The sequence below is a fragment of the Neomonachus schauinslandi genome, chromosome 3, assembly GCF_002201575.2.
Source record: "Neomonachus schauinslandi chromosome 3, ASM220157v2, whole genome shotgun sequence".
Taxonomy (NCBI): Eukaryota; Metazoa; Chordata; class Mammalia; order Carnivora; family Phocidae; genus Neomonachus; species Neomonachus schauinslandi.
The window spans coordinates 36662018-36684159 of NC_058405.1; the positions used below are offsets into that span (position 1 = coordinate 36662018).

General features: G+C 34.9%; 1 protein-coding gene across 2 annotated transcripts in view; it reads left to right on the forward strand.

Moving 5' to 3' along the window:
• KLHL1 (kelch like family member 1) overlaps positions 1–22142 on the forward strand; it is a 352516-nt gene that overhangs the window by 289090 nt on the left and 41284 nt on the right. For both annotated transcript variants that reach the window (XM_021697925.1, XM_021697926.1), the window contains one exon: positions 20979–21141. In XM_021697925.1, coding sequence (XP_021553600.1) covers positions 20979–21141 — 163 coding nt within the window. The remainder of the gene's footprint in view (positions 1–20978; positions 21142–22142) is intronic.

The following is a 22142-nucleotide window of genomic DNA, read 5'->3' on the forward strand; positions in this document are numbered from 1 at the left end:
TGTCAATATTATACACTTTATATTATAAATTATAATTTATAATTAAGAAGGATAAGGGGGAAAATTATAAGAAAAAATGGTGCAAGAAGCAACTGGACTCATGTGAATCCAGACCATTTCTTTATTCCTTCTGAGACAAAGTTTTGACCTTGACCTTATTTTTGACCTGCAGTACATTAAATCACATTAAACTAAAAGTAACTTTTTAAAAACAAAAAAATCTAAGTGCTAAAATCTCTCCCAAGAACTTTAAATACATTTTCCCATTTAATTCTCACAATAGCTCCTTGAGGTAAGTACTGTATCACTATTTTATAGATTGGAAAACAAGCTCCAATAGTTGAACCAATTGACTTACTGGCATAAGGATACTCAAACTTTTTGCAACCAACTCCATGCTTTAAGAGATATATATATATTTTTTAATACTTTGCTCAGGTTCTAGCTTAGAAAACACTTCCATGTCAATCAGTTACTCTCAGGCAATGGGCAAATCCCTAAGACTTTCTTTTTTATTATTATTATTATTTTTATTAACATATAATGTATTGTTTCAGGGGTACAAGTCTGTGATTCATCAGCCTTACACAATTCACAGCGCTCAGCATAGCACATACCCTCCCCAGTGTCCATCACCCAGCCACCCCATCCCTCCCACCCCCCTCCACTCCAGCAACCCTTAGTTTGTTTCCTGAGATTAAGAGTCTCTTATGGTTTGTCTCCCTCTCTGGTTTCATCTTGTTTCATTTTTCCCTCCCTTCCCCTATGATCCTGTCTTGTTTCTCAAATTCCTCATATCAGTGAGATCATATGGAATGATGTGTATGCAGCCAGAAAGGGGGAGGGGGAAGGATTCAACAAGAAAGGACATTTCAGACACTTGTGAGCAGTTATTTTCAACTTCTACAAATGCTTATTTTATATTTATATTCATTTGTTTCCATTTAATTGAATACAGCTGTGTAGGTATAGCAGGACAGGGAATAGTAAATAAGTCAACACACTTTTCCCTGCTGCCTCTTAAAATAGCATTTCCTATACAAGTCCAGGACAATAAAATGATGGATTCCTGGGATCCCAGTCTTAATGAAATTATTTTACCTGATCTACACATGTATTTATAAGTTCTGCAATACTGACAAGGATGCAAATCATAAAAATAGCTTAATGGAATTTGCTGTCTTGAAATTGTATCTTCACATTTTGATTCACACGTTTCCATATTGTGATCATTTGGTTAAGGAATAAAAGAAATGCTATAAAATAAAAGAATGCTATAAAAGATATAGCATTATCATTGTTAAACAGAATCCACATCCACTCAAAATAATTTTATCACATATAATCCTTCAATTTAACATTTAGGAAGCCCTGAGATCTAATGTTCTGCACCCAAATTCCTTCACTAGTGGCCTCTCTGGGCAAAGAAAGTATATCTGGTTATCATTTTAGACTTTTACAACTGTTTTGACTAGAAGCAGCTAACATGAATTTGTAATAACAAAGGTCAATTGCTACAGTGTAAGCAAGCATGAGATGATAGACTAGGGCTGTTAGTGGAAAAGTTTATAGGAGAGATCTCTAACCTTGGCTCTTACATCTAGAAATTTGTAGAAGGCATAGCCACCTGTCTGCATCCCCCTAAAATATTTATGATGGAAGGTAAACATGAGTGGTGCATTGAATGTAAATTGAGGCAGTTGCTTCTCATTGTTTAAGACAATTTTGAAGACAATGGATTAAAAATGTTGTCATAAGATAGAGAAGATAAGGAGCCTACCTTTTTGATTGTTTGTTGTCTCTTATCTTAGTTGCTACAAGCGCACAATGTCAAATAACAGCTGAGACAGAGAGAACAACCTAGAAACCAAACATGCAAGACAGAACAGGAGTCTTCAAGGTATAGAAGAGGGAGTAGAGTCAGATTAATGTGCAGAGAGTGTTGATTAATTGGAGGAATTTTGAGGTGGAGACTTATGGGGCAGAGAGGAACAGGTTGGTTAGAGCCAGAAAGCACCTAGTGCAGCTGATTAGCATTATCTTGATGACCAGATATTCCAGCAGTGAGATAAGCCAATCACAGCTTCCCAAAAAATGCCCTGAACATTATATACTTGTTTTATATTTACTTATGCCATATGTACTTATAATATATAAATAACAAACTTAGTCTAGGATAAATAAGGTGATTAGGATCTCATATGTTGTTCTGTTGTATAGGAGAAATACTTACCTTAGTCTGCCTTTCAATTAATTCTCCCTAATTCTAAAGTTAACTTCCCAAAATATAAATCTGATTGTTTATTCACTTGTGTAGAAAGAACAAGCTCCTTAACATGACACTCACACTCACCAATATGTAGCCTTTGCCTCATGCTGCCTTAAACTCTACTACCCTCTGCTACCACACGCTGAGATTTATCACACTCACTAAATGAAAAACCAAGGTGGAAACTCAAAAAGCTGTTTTACTTTGTGCAAAGCTACTTTGCACAAGTTGTTGCCTACACCCAGACTGATCCTTCTTCTCTTCCTTGACTAAGGTATTCTTTTTCTTTTTTACAAATTTTTTTTTAAGATTTTATTTATTTATTTGAGAGAGAGAGAGAGTGAGTGAGAGCGATCATGAGCCAGGCAGAGGGAGAAGCAGGCTCCCTACTGAGCAGGGACTTGAGATCATGACCTGAGCTGAAAGCAGACGCTTAACCAACTGTGCCACCAGACGCCCCAATGACTAAGGAATTGTTATTCATCCCTCAACAGATGGGTCTAACGTCATTTCCTAGGTAAAGTCTTCCTTTACTACTCTTTGCAACGCTATTATCCTCTCTCATGGGCTCCAGGTACATAGTGGGTGTATTATAATACCCATGACTGTAGACCATGATTATTTAATTGTGCATTTTCCCACATTTAGTCTCTTAGCTTTTAGAATAAGGCTATGTGATATTCATTTTTATTTAACTGCCCACAAGTGTCTAAAACATTGCTAGCTCATGTTAGAAACAAAACAAAACACACACACACAAAACATTTGCAACATGAAGTGCATTTGATGATCTTTTTAGACGTAAATATATTTGCAATAATTTTTTCAAAACTGGTAGTCTACTATAAAAACAGGTTAAAAGACATGATTAAAGAAAGTAAAATGTTGAAAAAATATTGAATAAAAAAGAACTCTGTAAAATGAATGTAAGACACTGTCATTGTTACAAAAGATTATTAATAAAAACTTTTAAAAAGTTAGTTCTCTGTTAAGATGAGAACCAACCATACCTGTTCAGTTTCTATATGTGCCTGAAGTTCAAGCATATATTTTTTTCTCTTAGTCAATAACCTAGAAGAAATTCAGGAATATCTCAGTTCAGTCAAGAAATACTTAATAATTAATAAAAGTATAAACAGAATTTTAACTAATGAAGTTGTTAATAATTACTAGGTTTTTATACCACCTGAAGGTCAATATGTAATAGAAACAAACTATGCTCAATTGTGGGAAAAATTAATCTCTAAAATGGAGATGGATAGAAAATGCTTTTTGGCATTGAAGTGTGTTTGTGTCTGGAAATCACTTGATATGTTAGTCTTTTTTTTTTTTAAGATTTTTATTTATTTATTTAACAGAGATAGAGAGAGAGCACAAGTAGGCAGAGCGGCAGACAGAGGGAGAGGGAGAAGCAGGCTCCTGGCCGAGCAGGGAGCCCAATGCGGGGCTCAATGCCAGGACCCTGGGACCACGACCCAAGCTGAAGGCAGCCGCCCAACCGACTGAGCCACCCAGGTGCCCCTTGATATGTTAGTCTTGACCTTATACTTGATAAAGTTTCTCCTTTAAACCTTTAGACACTTGTTTTAGTCAAGATACTGGGGCAGTTTTCTTTGCATCTGCTTTTCTGATAGAAAGTTTTTTAAAAAATGAAGATAATGTAATTCTTTGCTTTTAAAATCTTCTATAAAAATGACCCAGAAAAAAATCCTATGATTCAAGTATAACTCAAAATATGTTGACTTACAAAAGTTGATACCCTGATTAATTTTTGGTTTACAATGTGGAAATTAATTACTCCTTTATCCTGATAATTAAAGTTATATTACTCTATATGAAATCATGGAGAAAAACATTTTTCAGTTCTAAAAATAAAATTGTTTCACTTTACTATTCACAGTAAGTATAATGTTTTAAATAAAACATTGAATTTTGTTTTTATTGAGGTATAATTGACATACAATGTTATATTACTTTTAGGTGTAGAACATACTGATTTGACAATTCTATACATTACTCAATGCTTACCACAATAAGTGTAGTGACCATCTGTCACCATATGTTATTACAATATTATTGACTATATTCTCTATGCTGTACTTTTCATCTCCATGACTCTTTTATTTTATAACTGGAAGTTTGTACCTCTTAATCCCCTCTGTCTATTTTGCACATCCCCTATCCATCTCCCCTCTGGCAACCATGAGTTCCTTCTCTGTATTTAAGAGCCTAATTTCTTATTTGTAGTGATTTTACTGAATAATTTGGAAATTTATTCTGTGAGCATCTATTAAATAATTAATATTAATTCATTGTGCTATATCTTAACAATTAAATGTGATCAAGAATCAGTATAATTTTCTCATAGAGGAAAACGTCTTAAAGCTTTGTCTTCTAATTTTCTTTCAAACTACTGCACAACCCTTTCCATATGTTTAGGGAATCTGTAACATCATATGCTGCATTTTAAATCACTGAAGAAGATTAATTTGTTATTCTGGGCTTTAGTTCGCCTAATTAATCAATTTTTTCATTCTTTCTTTTTCCTCCATGGTTCATCCACTCATGCCTCTGGTGAACACCCATTTATTGAGTGTCCACTAAGCCTAAATCATGCTTGCAGGGGCTTTGTGAGATGTAATAATTCATCCAAAACAAAACAAAACAAAGTAAAACAAAACCTACTTTCACAAAGACTGCAATTTCTTAGGAGACACAGACTCGTCATTACCTTAATACAAACTAGAAAAATACAAGCTTTATTTTAAACAATTATCAAACCAGGTTGTGTTCCTTGTTGCTTGGTAAGAAAAAAAATTATCTCGGAAAAAAAAAAAAAAGAAAAAAATTATCTCTGAAGACTTAAGTAGAGATCTAAGTGATGGGTAGAATTTTGATATGTTACCATAGTGGAAGATATTTGCAGTATAGGATATAATATAGGAAATGCCATGAAAAATAGGGCACATGGAACAGAAATGAAACACCAAGTACTGCATTTCACTGATTTAAAAACTTACGGATATAAGGAGTGGTAGATACAAGTTCAAAAGGTGAAGGCCAGATACTGACCAATCTATTATGTCACGTGATGAAGTTTTCTCCTTAATTTTTTTTCTCAATACTGGAAAATCTTTGATGCTTTTGAGCAGGAATAGTCTGTGCTACTGGAAGATTAGTCTCAATCTCAGAGAAGCATCAAAAGTCAATTGCAACAACGTGGATGGAACTAGAGGGTATTATGCTAAGCGAAATAAATCAATCAGAGAAAGACATGTATCATATGATCTCACTGATATGAGGAATTCTTAATCTCAAGAAACAAACTGAGGGCTGCTGGAGTGGTGGGGGGTGGGAGGGATGGGGTGGCTGGGTGATAGACATTGGGGAGGGTATGTGCTATGGTGAGTGCTGTGAATTGTGTAAGACTGATGAATCACAGACCTGTACCCCTGAAACAAAGAATACATTATATGTTAAAAAAAAAAAAAAAGAAGAAGATAGTAGGAAGGGAAAAGTGAAGGGGGAGAAATCGGAGGGGGAGACGAACCATGAGAGACTATGGACTCTGAGAAACAAACTGAGGGTTCTAGAGGGGAGGCGGGATGGGTAAGCCTGGTCATGGGTATTAAAGAGGGCACGTACTGCATGGAGCACTGGGTGTTATATGCAAACATGGAACACTACATCAAAAACTAATGATGTAATGTATGGTGATTAACATAACATAATAATAAAAAATAATAATAACAAAAAAACTAATAATGTAATGTATGGTGATTAACATAACAAAATAAAATTAAAAAAAAAGTCAATTGGAGAACATAGATATGCAAGTACTAAAGGGAGTCCGAAGGCTACTACAACGTATGATGTCAGATTTGAGTAAGATTTAATTATGGAGAGAACAAAAGAAAAGAACATGTAAAAGATATTTTATAAATAGAATCTCCCATTGAAATCATTAGTATGTAAATGATTAATCTATTAAAATTCTGTGAAATTAACTTTAATATAAAGATTGATGATAGTAATTACATTAGTGTAGAATGATATTTCTTGAAAGCATGTAAGATAGGTTGCTGAAACAGTTTTAATTTGTAAATGTGTAAAATTTGTGTGTAAATCACGTATAATATGTTTCCCTCACTATCCTGCTGGTACACAAAATTATCTACACGTTAAAGAGAAAAGAATCCGGATTTTGCATTAGTTAGAATAGTTTTTGCCTCAAGCACATAACTCTAGGTTAAGCCTGAAACAAACAAAATAATGGATAACATACTTGGTTTCATTTCTAAAATTACCTCTTAAAAATTTAGTAATTAATAAATGTAGCAATAATGAACTAAAACTAGATATCTTCATACCTATATCTATTTCCTGTTTCTTTTCTGAAAGTGAGAGAAAAACCTTACAATAATTTCATTGTCCCTATCATATGAATGATATATAGCAGATAAACAACATTTTCTGTTGTCAGTTGTCAACTTACAGTATATAAACAAAATGGCAAAAGTGCATGGCTGATTTTTCAAAAAATTAATATAAACTAATATTGTTACTATTGCATCACTTGGTGATAGCTTGTTCCTGGGAAGGGTGTGGATCAATTTGCATAAGTGGTTCAGGGTCCTTTTGAAGAAAAGGATGGAGATCCTCCAGATCCAAGGTAAATGTTATCTGTTGATTACTTTTCAACAAGGAATTTCTATTCAAAGTCCAAGGCAGGGAAAAGTCCTGAAGCCCCAGCGTAAAATACCCTGAGAGAACAAGGTAAACTTGGTGGTGGGACAGCTGAAGCAAAATGCCTAAGGTTCTGGGGTTTTCAAGGGGGGAAATGCCTTGTGACGCCTTCATTCTATTTTGAATATATGTAATTGTATCTTTTACGTTAAGTGCTATCAAACTGTGTATGATTAACAGCTTTTCTTTTCTCACTTACTGTGGACAAGTGTCAGTACATAAAGAACTGCCTCTTTCTTTAAGTATATCATTCAAATTTTAAGTATTAAATTTCACTATACTATCTCAGTCAGCTCAGGCTGCCAAAACAAAATACCACTGTCTTGGAGGTTTGAAAAACAGAAATGTATTTTTCACAGTTTTAGAGGCTGGGAGTCTGAGATTTGCTTGCCTTCATGGTCGGGTTCTGGTGACAGCCATCCTCCTGGCTTACAGATGACTGCCTTCTTGCTGTGTCCCCCCCCCCCTCCATGGCTTAGAGATAGATGTTCTCTCCTTCCTTCTTTAGAGTCACCAGTCTCATCATAGGTGCTTTACCCTCATGGTGCCTTCTTACTCTAATCACCTCCCAAAGTCTTCATCCCCAAATACCATCCCATTGGGGGTTATGAATGCAATGGATGGATTTTAGGAGGAGACAGTTCAGTCCAGAGCACTCAGGTTGGTCTATGATTGTATTCTCTTATTCTTTCAATCTCTCATGCATCTGTGATGATGTCTTCCTCATGCCTAATCTAGGTTATTTTTACTATTCCAATTTTTAAAATCAGGTATACAAATATCAAAATATTTGAGCGATCTGTTCAAAGATAAAGCATTGGAGCGTAACAATACATTGGTTTGTTTTCTCTTTCATTAATTTCAACTATTTTATTTTTATTAATGGTATTTCCCTAGTGGAATCTGTTTGTTTTGCTTTTTATTTTATTTATTTATTTATTTGACAGAGAGAGACAGCAAGAGAGGGAACACAAGCAGCGGGAGCGGGAGAGGGAGAAGCGCTCCTCCCGCTGAGCAGGGAGCCCAATATGGGGCTTGATCCCAGGACCCTGGGATCATGACCTGAGCCGAAGGCAGACGTTTAACGAATGAGCCACCCAGGCGCCCCTGTTTTGCTTTTTAAAAATTGAAAATATATCAAATTTTACTTTTTATCTCCAAAAGTTGTGTATTTTCCATTTAAATAATGCACAGTTTTATACTTATCAATTAAGCCAAGTTTGTTCAATTCTTCAGACATTGTATATTTTTTACTCTATCTTTCTAAGGCTAAGAGATGCTTATTTAAATTTCACACAATAATTGTATTTTTATCACTTCTGTCATTTCTGATATATTTTTACATTATGAATTTAGCTATGTCTTTTGGTGCTAAGGGGTTTTTCTTGTGGGAAGTTTGAAATCAATTCTGTATAAATTGTATATAAATTTAGCCATATCATATGTCTCTATCTATCCTTGTGTGACATTGATGTTAATGCAAATTCTATATTTTTGTTCACCTTTGCCTGCTCTTTAATTATTTTGCTAACCAATTTGTTTTCCATTTTCATCACTTTATATATGTACTTATTGGAAATATCATATGACTGACTTTTGTTGGCCTAATCTGAAATCTCTTTCTTATTTCAAAAAACGAGTTCGTTCATGGTTAGTATCAAGGCTAACATACTGACCTTCTTTCTCCTTCTTCTCCTTCTTCCTCTCCTCCAGCTCCCCCACCTCCCTCTCTCAGCCTCTTTCTTCTTCTTCTTATCTTAATATATTCCCTCTTACCATTCCTGTATTTCCATAGATTTAGAGGATGCTATTTATTTCATTCTCTACTCTTGTTAATTGGAGGTTTCTTTTTTTTTTAAAGATTTTATTTATTTGTCAGAGAGAGACAGAGAGAGAAAAGCAGGGCAAGCAGCAGGCAGAGGGAGAAGCAGGCTCCCCGCTGAGCAGGGAGCCCAATGCAGGACTCATCCCAGAACCCTGAGATCATGACCTGAGCAGAAGGCAGACACTTAACTGACTGAGCCACCCAGGCGTCCCTGGAGGTTTCAATTTATTATTAAATGCTCTTTTAATCAGAAGTATTTGATTCTCATATTTTATTTATTTATGTTTTTATTTATTTTTTAATTTGACAGAGAGAGACACAGCAAGAGAGGGAACACAAGTAGGGGAAGCAGGGGAGGGAGAAGCAGGCCTCCTGCTGAGCAGGGAGCTGGATATGGGGCTCCATCCCAGGACACTGGGATCATGACCGGAGCCAAAGGCAGCCACTTAACTACTGAGCCACCCAGGTGCCCCTGATTCCTATATTTTAGACGGAATGTTTTTGAGCAAGACAATTTTTCTAAATAAAATACTCTATTACTCCTCTAATTCCTCCCCAACTCCAACAAAATAAAATATTTAGAAGCTCTGGAATTTTACAAAGATATGTCCAAGTGTGAGTTGTTTTTGTTTTCTCATTAGTCCTACCTGGAACTCAAGGATGTTTCAATCTATATGTCAAGATTTTTCTTCAGTTCTGGAAATTTTTTTTCTAGCATATGCAAAATTATAACATCTATATGCCCCCTTTTATTTCCAGGAACTACTATTCTTCACATATTTATCCTCCTGGATTTTTTTTTTTTTCTAGTCTATTTTGTTTCAAGTCCCCATCTATTTATATTTTTGTTCTATGCCTAAAGCTATTCCTTCCTCTTTATTTCTCAAGGCCACTCATTTGGACCTCAATATCATTCTGTCCAAATATATTTCCATAATTGTTTAATAGAAAATAATATATTTTAATACAATATATAAATATATAAATATTTAAAATATATTTTTAAAAACTTTTTAAGATCACCATTAATTTTCTTTTGTGGTTGCAAATAAATTCCCTTAAGAGTTTTCTTTCTTTTAAAACAATTTGGCAGTTCCTCTGCAATTCTGCTTAGATGAGTAGGTTTATAGATTATCCTACTTATCCCCTCTGGCAGTTGGGCCAGAGTTGGTGTCTTTTTTCCCTTGTGGCAGCAATTCTCAATGCTGGCTACACATTCAAATTACCTTGGCAGCTTTTAAATTATGGATGCTGGGCCCCAACACAAGCAAATTTTATCACAACCTTTCTAGGTAGAGTCCATGCAAATATATATATATATATATATATATATATATATATATTATAATTTTATAATTTTAAATTATATTTTTATAATTTTAATATATTTTATATATCTTTTAAATATATTTATGTGTGTGTGTGTGTATTTAAGTTTTCCTTGATTAATCTAAGAACTACTTTTTATAAGCTCATTGTGTCTCAGGTTGGGTGACTGGAGTGCCCTAATTGATGGAATTCTCACAGATGGTGAGAAAAGCTTCATGGACTCAGACCTCATGGGGTCTGTTGTGAAGAAGCTCTGAAACCATCAGTTCTCTGTTATGGTTTCTGGACAGGCAGAGGTCCCTATTCTGCAGATTCTCTGTACTGTCCCAACCTCAGGAGATTGAAGCCATCTGTTCTACACATTTTTGGCTTCTTGGGAAGCCAAAGGAAAGGAAATCCAAAAAGTCTTTTGAAATAAATGTCAGCCTTCCCTTTAGGGATCAATGTCTATGATGCCAACTTTTTTGCTGGATTTGCTTTTTGGTGATTCTTACCAGTGGACTCTAGTGTGTCTCCCAGAAACATATCCAGCCCACATCGTGGAAGCCCAACAATCTTACAGCCTTACTTCTACCCAGTAGCCTGAACATCTCATCACCTATTTACCTCCCAGAAGCAAAACTTTGGAGTTGGGAGTGAAGAGAAGAGAATTTTGTTCAAGTAGCCATGGTCCCAAAATGCTTCCCTTTAATTTCATTGTATACTAACTTCCAAATGAGGCTTGACTTAGATACAAATATATCTAGACTAACACTGGTGAAATATTTCACCTTGTTTTTTTCTTTTTTTTTATAGTTTCATATTATACCTAGAATCCCCTGAAATTGATATTCTCTACCAGAAATATCACTTTGACAGTAGACCTCAACATTTAAAGCATAGGTACAAAATACAAAAATAATAACTCAGCTCTGAAATGTTTGCCATTTATATTACAAGGTTTAAAACATAATGCAAATTATTGCTTAGAACAATCCAAAGAGAAGAGCTCATATCCCTCATTTAAAGATTAACAAAGTGCGAATCACTGAAAATCTTCAAAATGTATGATCTTTCCACTACCTACCTGCTTCAATTTCATTTAGCACGAAAGCAGAGTCATTTCCCCAACTTTATGTAATTTAGCAGTTATTGAAATATAATCAATAAGGTATAATCAATAGGCTGTACACAAAAGTGAGACAAGATAATCCCAATGAAAGAATTACATGAAATGATTTAGGAAATTAACTACTTCCACAGTGCTGCTCTTTTAAACCACTCTTCAAATCAATACAAATACAGAAAAGTATTATAATTATGTTAAAGCAATATCTTCAATAATTCCATCGTATTTTAAATATATGATAGTAGAATATAATCAAAATAGGAAATGCATATAATGGTACTTCATAAGTAATCCGGATATTATATACTTATAAAATATTTAGTATACATATTGTATCCCAGAATGAGGATTCAAATAAATAAAGTTTAGCAGAGTCATGGGTAAAGGAGGGACAGAATCTTACTAAAAGCATGGGAAATCTTACAGAAAGCTTCCTATTTGCATTAGATCTGAATGGAACAGAATTTCATCAGACGAGCTGAGGTACAGAATGTTAAAGTTCAGGGAACATATGGGTAATGATAATACATCAAATGATAAGGGATTTGGAAGTGCAATGAAATTAAGCCTGGACAGGCGGAATGAGGCCAGGTTATAGAGACTCACTATGTAACAACAGAGTCTATAAAACAAGTGTATTAGCAAGAAAGTGCCTGACCATGTTTGTGTTAGCATGATTCTTCAGGGGGCACTGTGAAGATACAAGACTGCAAGTATGAGAGGCTGTTGGTACACACCAGCAGTGTTTTATTAGGTGCTCTGGGGAGTACATGTATAAAACACAGACCCTGTTATTACAGAGTTTACAATCCATTTGGGAAGGCAAGATATTAACATTCAGAAAATAGACAACAGTGGAAATATTCATAGGACACCAAATTTGTGTATTCATTCATTTGCCAAAATTTTTTGAACTCTGATTATGTATTAGGTGTTAACACACAACCAGACAGGTTATGTGTTAGGTTAAGCCTGTATATTAAACCTGGATATGTCCCTGTCCCTTGTCAAGTTATAAAGAAATGAGGTAAAAAATTGTATTGGCATTTTATGTAATTTGGTTTTTATGTCCATTACTAACATCCTGTGTGTAATTGTATATCTTTGAGAACAGTTACTACAACCCTGGGAGAAACTGGTTGTCCTGAAAATTACATTGAGTCTCATTTATTTTTTAATCATCCTATTGTTCGTTAAAGAAGAGCAGCTAAAGTATCATCCAGGAACATTTATTTTCAGGTATTTCTTTGTCATTAAGGAAAGTGAGCTTGAAATCTCCAGATGCTGGTATTGTCATACACAATAAAGTGTATTGTGTGTGCTTCAGTAGACCCTAGCTGTAATGCAGTAGAGAGCAATCTTTGAGTAGGACAATTGCTCAGATATTAACATCTCACCAACTGAATTTATGATATCTTTGCCAGTAGTCTGGTAGGATATCTTAAATTCTCAATTTCTGTTGTGAAAAATTTCAACAAATATTCTTATTTGCTGAATTGATGGATCTTGATTTGTCTGCCATATTGAATAATAAAATCTAGATCTGGTTCTTTCAGTACTAACTCCATGATGTACGTCCATCTCTCTGGTTATACCAATGGCCATATTTACACATTGACATCTTCCTTACATTTATCTAGACAGTGGAAAAGATTTTTTAATGGCATTATCATTTGTCTCTGTGCATAGTACCTACAGTGATCTGAAGATTGGGGTTAGATTAATCTAATTAGGATACAATTCAAATAATGCCACTCTCTTGCATAAAAACCTTTCTCAGAGTCTCACATAAAATCAATACTTTTTATACTGCCTTCTATATCCTGCTTGCCCCCTGCCCCACATTTTTTTTCAACTTTATCTACAACCTTTTTCTTTTAACAACAGTATTAGTTTGGGTTTACTAAGCAGCAGATGTCAATAATGCATGGGATTAGCTGTTCAAGAGGTTTATTGGAGAAAACAGCCTCGAAAGATCCGGAGGGTGAAATAGATTTCAGACCATCATGCTTGACCTCACTTCTGTGAAGGCAAAAGGGGAGGCAGGAGTATTGGGATTGGGTAGAAAGAACCTCAGACTGTAACCCAGTTCCAAAAACAGTTTGGCCAGCCCCAGAGGGAATCCTAAGGCAAATCTTCAATACAGAGAGCCCCGTGTGTTGCAGGAATGGGCCTGCGTTAGCACCTTCACCGTGCGCGATCACTGTCTGAGAGTGGTTGGTAAGAAGTGTGGCCTCAGTGGATGCAGACAGGCAATCGTCAATTATAGGTGGGCACATTTTTATGGTTGGTGCAACAACTGATTAAAGTTGCCATTCAGAGCCTGCTTTTTACTTCCGTGTTGTGCCCAAGTGATTCCCTTCTCTTACAATGTCTTGCATCTGTGTTTGTGAAAATTATAGCCAACCTTTAAAACACAGTTCACTTGCCCCATCTTCTGTGATATCTTCTCCAATCACCCAATTACAACCCACAGCCTCTATAACACTTTTCTGTATTACCTCAATTGTGATTTTTGCCTTAAAAGCCAACAATGCATCACTACAAGGGAAGCTGGCATTTAGAAGGATAGCACTTCAAAATCTATTGTGATTGCTTATTTTTCTTTGGATGTATACAACATTCCTAATTTAAACAATGACTATGTATTACATGAAATCATCCCAATGATTTTCATAAGAGGAAACATATATTCATTTAGCAAAATATTTAGAGAGGGCATTTTTTGTGAAAGGTTTTCAATCAGTATTTTAAATTGCCTACAAGGAAGCAAACATAAATGGAGCCCTCAGAAATAGAGACAATGTAGAATAGTGGAGTGTATTTAAATCTCTAACTGGTTTCTTCACAAATCTCTCCCATATCCCTACTGTGATATTATAGACTGAAATTTGATGAGAAGACTTAGGGTCTTGATACATAGCCACCATAATTTTCATCATATTGAATACTTACATAAGGCTAAATATGTGCCATATACTTTTCTAAAGTGCTTTGCATGTATTATTCCATTCAGTCCTTGAAGCAACCCTGTGGGCTAAGTAGCATCAGTAGCTCCGTTGTACAAATCAGGAAACTGAGACACAAGAGGCTAAGTAACATTTCCAAATCACATAGCCAGGATGCTTTTTTTTTTTTTTTTTTTTTGAACAAACAGAATGCATTGATGGAATGGAGGAAGAAGGGATATTAGGAAAGGGATCCAATCAATACATCTTCATTCAAAAATATTTCCTGAGTCTTTCATTTTTTCTTGTATTAACTGCTACCACATCAGTATAAGACACTATCATCTGTCACATACGCTATTGGCATGGACCCATCCATGCTCATTTCTCCACACCATATCTCACAGGGAATTTTTTGAAAAATAAATATAGTTGCATCATGTCTCTGCTTAAAAAATTTCAGTAGTTTCACATTGCTCTTAGGATTAAAAAAAAAAAAAAAAAGAATTCTTATTGGTACATAAAGCCCCACACTGTGTGGTACTGTAACTCCTCAGACTTATTGTACGCCACACTGCCTGTCCCTTAACTCTCCAGTTTTCTTGCTACACAGGCCCTCTTGCAGCTCCTCAGACATACTCTGCTTCTTCCTACCACTAACACCTTCATACCAATGTTCCTTCTGCCTAGAATTCCTTAACCCCAAAGTGAATCCTAACATTTCCCCAGGTTTTAGCTCAGTCATCACTTTTTCACTTTGGAGAAGAAGCATTCCTTTCATCCTATGGACAGGTACTAAAGTAGCACCTATTTGTAGACTTCATCAATTTACACCTCTCCGCTCCCACCCCAGTGTGCACTCTGTGAGGAAGTGAACGGGTAGAAGCTATGTAATTGTGTACTGTGTGTGTTGGAATTGTTGGAAAAATGGATGGATGATGAATGAATCCATGAAATGAAAACTGTATAGTAGTAAAATTGGATGTTGGCTGACTACTAAACTTCAGTGACAACTTTGATTCTGTATTACCTGCCCCCCCTACACACCACACAACATGAATGAAAGATGTTAGCAACTTGTAAAGTAGGCAGATTATTGGTTGGAGACCTTCTGCCCAATGGTTCTAGTACTAATGTCATTTTATACTGTGGCGGTCATTTTCAATCTTGACTGAGGATTCAGTTAAGGATTCAGTTAAAAGTTCTCACCCCAGAGAACTTGAAATGTCTCTGTGGTTAGGCATCATCTCAGCCCAATCAGACAAGAATCTCTCTAATTCAGAAATTAGTATTTTTTCAAAGGTTCCCAGGTGATTTCAATGGGCAGCCAAGACTGACAATCACAGTCTCATTAAGGAAAGAATAGAATACAATACGCCAGTACTTTTGCAGATCAAGCGAAAATAAAAATATATCTTAAGCCTACATGATTTCATAAGATTGAATGAAAAATATCCCTATGCAACATAGTCCATTTTGTTCTGCCTATGATCAACATTTAAAAATTATATATGTATTAATCTATTAGTATTTTATATCATAATTATATAGAAAGCATTTGTATATATTTTATATTATATGCATATATAATATTGGGTAAATTCTCACAAAGACTACATATCTATACACATACATGTATCACACATATGCACACATATTACATATGTGTGCATATGTGATACATACATATGTGATACATACATACATATACATGCATATGTAATATGTATGTATATGTGTGATACATACATAAATATATGTATCACACATATATTTAATATCACTGGGGGAAAATGTGTAATGTATATAAAATGTATATAATTTTACTTATCTATTTCTCCATTCCCAATTAGGTATGTTATTTTTTTTTCAAGTCTTTGCACAGAACAAAAATCCTTAAATGAACTATTATTTAGGGTTTCATGGCTTCTGAAGTAAAACTATTTGGTAATACTGGAATTAAATTAGCCTGATCATTAGTTATAAGTATTTACTAGGTGCTACTATATCCTTGATGGTGATTTTTAAAAACAGTTTAGAAAAAAAGTTTAAAAATAAATTCATGTCTAGAAGACAATATACATATTGAAGCCACTGGTAATTTAAATCTATTTTGAGACTTCTATAAGATAATAATTAGTAATATTATAGTAATTTATTTGACATAATGATTAAGTCAAAAGAAATTTAAATGTATTACTATTCATTTAAAAATACTCTATACAGACAAAAGGAAACCTCATATTTTACAAGCTAATGCTTTTCAAATTATGTAATTAATGGCAAAATGCAAACAATAAAGCAATATTAAGAACTGGCTTTATGTTGCCATAATTTTTAATTAAAATATGATGTTCTGGGGGCACCTGAGTGGCTCAGTCGTTGGGCGTCTGCCTTCCGCTCGGGTCATGATCCCGGGGTCCTGGGATGGAGCCCCGCATCCGGCTCCCCGCTCCGCGGGAGGCCTGCTTCTTCCTCTCCCACTCCCCCTGCTTGTGTTCCCTCTCTCGCTGTGTCTCTCTCTGTCAAATAAACTAAAAAAAAAAAAAAAATATGATGTTCTTAATTTGGAAAGTTTAGAGCTTAGAATAAATTTAGCAATATATTAATTGGATGATATTAACAAGTGTAGAGAAGAGTAATAATTTCTTTTTCAGGAGAACAAATTAAGTGTCTGGTTGTATTGATACAGAAAGGGTAAAATAAATATTTTGAGGTAAATTGTGTGAGTAAAATTAAATTTTGCTTTTATTTTTTAAAATAGTCATTTATTTATTTTTAGAGAGTGAGTGTGAATGGGGGGAGAGGCAGAGGGAGAGGGACAAGGAGACTCTGCCCTGAGCACAGACCGATGCCAGGCTTGATCTCCGGACCCTGAGATCGTGACCTGAGACGAAATCAAGAGTTGGATGCTTAACCGACTGAGCCACCTCGGCGCCTCTATATGGGAAAATTGTAATAAATATTTTACAGCAGAAGTCTTAAGGGGAATAAAATGTGCAAGACCCATAGTGTAAAATATGTAAGTAATTATGCGTTTTGAAAAAGTACAATTTGGTAACATAAAGCATCAAGAAGACATTTTGAAATTCATTATCAGAAGTAGTCATGCAATTACTAACCTTGAGACATACAAAAATATTTCAATTAAATTATTATTTTTTAGTGGAGATTTAATATTGTTACTGAACAAAGCACAGAAAAATATTTTTAGACTGTTAACCTTGATTACAGCATCTGTAAGATATTTTTGGTAAACATAAGGAAGAAATTGAATGTATCATTCTAATTTTGAAATTATTCTGGTCCACTTATCATCACAGCTGCAAAAAATATGCAAATCACATTGTAAGGCATCCAGGTTCATAAATCTGTGGCATTTTATATATGCTCTAGGACTGAAACATGTTCATAAAGTCAAATAATTTCAAACAGTTAAAAAAACAAGTCACAGATCAATGATTTTTGTAGGATATATATTTGATTAAGTAGTTATCAGATTGTATTACAACTTGTAATGTAATACTTCAGAACCTATTTTGAAAGTGAACAATAACCTCCCTCTTTCCAAATCCAACAGAAGTTTGTACTTGGTCAGAAATACGAAAACTTTACCCCATCCCCTTAGAAACACTCTCCACTCTTAGTTTTCAGATACCAAAATTTTTGGTTTTCCTTCTACCTATCTGGCCATTTTTTCTCTGTCTCTTTTGTTCTCTTTTCTTGTAATTGATATTGAAGCCACTCAGGGCTAGATTCTGGTCTCTGTTACCTTCTCTCTTAATACTATTTTCTTAATTGACCTTATTTGATTCTATGCCTTTAAATGCCAAAATTTAGACATGTATGTCCAAAATTTAGACATGTAGCTCCAACACTGACTTGAACTTTTGACATGTATATTAAACAGCCTTTTTAAATGCTCCACTTAGATGTCTGATAGTCTCCTCAAAAATGATATCTTCAAAATATAGTTCTCAAAATTTTCAATCAATTCATCTATCCGTGAATTGTCCTTTTTATTCACATACCAAGATCCAATCCATTAGCATGTTCTAACAACAAATCTCCAGAGTCAGAATAAATCTCAAATATTTCTACTTTTCTGTATTTACTCTTTAACCTACTAGTGCAAGCTCTCATCTTCTCCTTTTTGGATAACTGCAATTCCCTCCTAATCATCTCTCTACTGCCACCTAAACTGACTCCAATCCGTTTGCTACAACACAACCAAAATAAATATCATGGTGACCATATCCCTCACTGATGAACACTTCAGTGATTTCCCTTTGCTCTTAGAATAAAATCCAAATTCATTAGATTCATGCATGATCTGGCCCTTTCTGATGGATATATCTTTAAAAACTTCACTGATGTTTAAAATTGATCTTCATATAATTAATTATTATTGAGATGTGAATGATTGTACATATTTCTATAAAAAGCCCATAAGATATATCCATATCCTTTGAGAATTGCCCCCAATATATTTAAGACTTATTCATCCTTTCTGATTTCTATCTCTTACTTTGAGCTGCCTAAAGAAAGATCAACATCCAAAGTTTATGCCCTTTGATTTTGGCAATCACTGAGTCAGAACCCTGTCCACCATATGGATATCTATTTACTGGTGTATGTAAAATAGCATCCCTAAGTTGAATATATGTGTGAGAGCAATTTGATATTCTAATTAGTTACTTTATCCTATTTTTAGTATATGTGCTGCCGAAGCAAGCACTACTTTATCCTTTATTAAATTATAATTCTATGTGTGAAGGACTTACTGTGAATAATGTACTTATTCCATTTTAGTTAAATATTTGTTAACTGATATATATGAACTCAGCGAGGGCAGGGACTTTGTTTGCCTTGTTTGCCTCTGTGTTCTTGGCACTGTGTGGTACTAAGAACAATTCCTGACACATAATAGACATTCGAATGAATGAGTGAACGAACGAATGAACAAGGGGTCATTTATTTTCAGGTTCGTGTTGAAAGACAATTCTCCATGGGTCTCTCACATTTTTGTACAACTTTCAGGCAAGGCACCAACTGCCCAAAAGGATATTAATATAACGGAAAGGCTAAGACAGAAAGAGTTCTTCTTTCCAAAGTGAAAGGCAGGCATGCTTAAAAGCATGAAGATGTCTCCTTCTGTAGTAATAGGCATGTAGGTTTATTGCTCGTTGAAAAGTTATTTCCTTTCTCGTAATAAAATTCACTGCACGTTCAAGTTCCAACTGACCCTTGTCAAGGCAAAAAATACATTAGACAAATTTAAAAAACATGGAAGACTTTATTCAAGGCTATTGCAACAGGGAAAAGAGGCCAGAATTGAGGCTGAACTCAACCTCACTCGAAACAAAGGCAGGAGGGTTTTTAAGAGCTCTGGTAGGCGCAGTGGCTCATAGGCAATCTGTGTTTGCTAATTGGCCTTACCCAAAGGTGAGGTAAATTTTCTATCTCATGATAAGAGGTAGTTTTACAACTTGAAGCAAGGGGCCAACTGAAGTTAGGCTCTCAATATCTTTCTTAATGCTTACATTTCGAAGAAATAGTTCCCAGGTCCTTGAGAAGAAATTCCTGGGTTGTAACACAAGTAGGAGGCATTTAAAAAGATTTCCATCTAGAAAGGACAGAGAAATAATGTGCAATTACATGTTTTCTAAAATAAATGCTCTAAGGAAAATGAGGTCAGGACCCTAGAAGCAAGAAGAATCCTGTCTAAATTTTGGTCAAGCTGAGGGAAATGTTAATGTTAAAAGCTTGGTCATCCTCTTTGGGTCACCCTGTTGGAACTGGGGCTTGAAGAACAAGCAAAAAAAAAAAAAAGTGATACTCTGACTCTTGCTGTTGGTATGAGTAATGAATTACCTTTCTCCTCCGACCCAGGAGTCTCATGTCTTATACCAATATACATAAATTTATGACAGTCTAACTCATCAGCTAGCAAGTAGGGTAAAATCGCAGACTCTTCAAAGCCCTTGACAAGCAGACTTTGAACTTGGGAGCAAAATTCGTCAGAATTTCTCTATATATAATGAAATCATTTCAGCCAATATTAACATGATATTTAAATATTTAGCAATTGTTAGCATTCAAGAAAATTCATCTATAAAGAAGTGAATATACTGGAAAAGCAATATATAGGAGTGTGTGTGTGTGTATATATATACACCTATGTATATATATATAAAATCATATATATAAAATATATATATATAAAATCTCCTTCCATTGATGACTCACTAGTAATTTGTTTTAAATGCTTATGTTTAGTGATTTCAACTTATAATATGAAATGCATCATAACCTTTAGATAACTTCATCATGGCGTTACTGAGAAGCCAAAACACAGAAAATCCTACCATGAATTTCAAATTGATAATATTGCATTGATTTAATGTAACATTGCTTAAAGTAATAAACTACTTTAAACTGCAGAGTGGAAATGTTCTTCAAAAGTAGAGGCACAATATGTATCATCTCTGATTTTTAGAATTTGTTTCTTCATAGAGACATAAATAAGGAAGTTCATTTTCTTTTATAAAGCATCTAGATCATATTTTTGGTTCTAAATTTTTTGCACTTTAAGAAAATGATACTATTAATAGTAAATAGATTCTACCCTACTGCTATTGGGTGATAGCTAGAGCTTACCCTGAATTGCATCACGGTTTTTACTATTAATCTGATTTTTTAAATCTCACTGTGAAATCAATCCATTCAGTTTTCATTTCTCCCCTGTTTTAGGTGTAACAGTCCTTGAAGGTCCTATTTATGCTGTGGGAGGCCATGATGGCTGGAGCTATCTGAATACAGTGGAGAGGTGGGATCCCCAGAGTCAGCAATGGACATTTGTAGCCAGTATGTCCATTGCCCGAAGCACAGTTGGTGTAGCAGCACTGAATGGCAAGTGAGTAGATTTTTCTTCTTTTATCTGAATACACATTTTTTTGAGTATCCTTTTTAAAATAACTTTTAGTAAGCCGACTCAATAAAAATCTCTTTAAATATTTTAAGATTGCTATTTTTTTCTTTAATTCAGTCTTCATGGATAATTGATGAATCAAGATTGCATATTTTTCTGGTTGTCTCGCCATATAAAACAGAAACTAAAACTTCACATTAATTGCCAGTTAAAGCATCATCGAATATATCTCGTGAGAATTATTTCCACTAGAGATCTGCATATTTGCATACTTTCTGGTAAAATCATCTGAGGAGCTTTTGAAATGCTACTAAAATTTGGTGCCTAGTATATATTTTTTGCATCATTATACTAGTGTGTCCACTTTCCACCATTTCCATTTCTATCACCCTAAATCAGAAATTCTTCATCTCCATAACGTTGAAATTTGGGGCCAGATAATCTTTTATTGGCGGTGAGGCTCTGTCCTGTGCACAGCAGGATGTGCAGCGGAGTTCTGGGCTTCTATGCACTAGACTCAGCTCTACCTCTATCCCAGTGTGACAACCAGAAAGTCTCCAGACTTTGCCTCGTATCCTGTGGGGATGACAAAATATGCTCCTTCTTCCTTCCATGAGAACCTCCTGCCCTAAACAAAGTTAGTGACACATTGGTCCTGGAAAGCTGCAAATGTTTCCAGTCTGGTTTCCCTACTTCTCTTTCTCCTACAGTCCATTTGCCAAAGCAGCCAGAACAATCCTTTTACAAATACAAATCAAATGTTATTCCTCTTCAAGGCCTTCTCTTTCCAAATAGGATACAGGGCCTATCTTCACCTAAAGGGACCCACTGGATCTTGCCCCTGCCTACTCTACTTTTTTCTTTCCTCTTTGCTTCAGCCTCAAATATGGCAAGCTGTAGCCCCTCAGTCTCTTTGAATTTGCAGTTGGCATTGAGATCATCGATTTGGCAGTTTTTAACAGTTATAAAAATCAGCCTTATTGAGA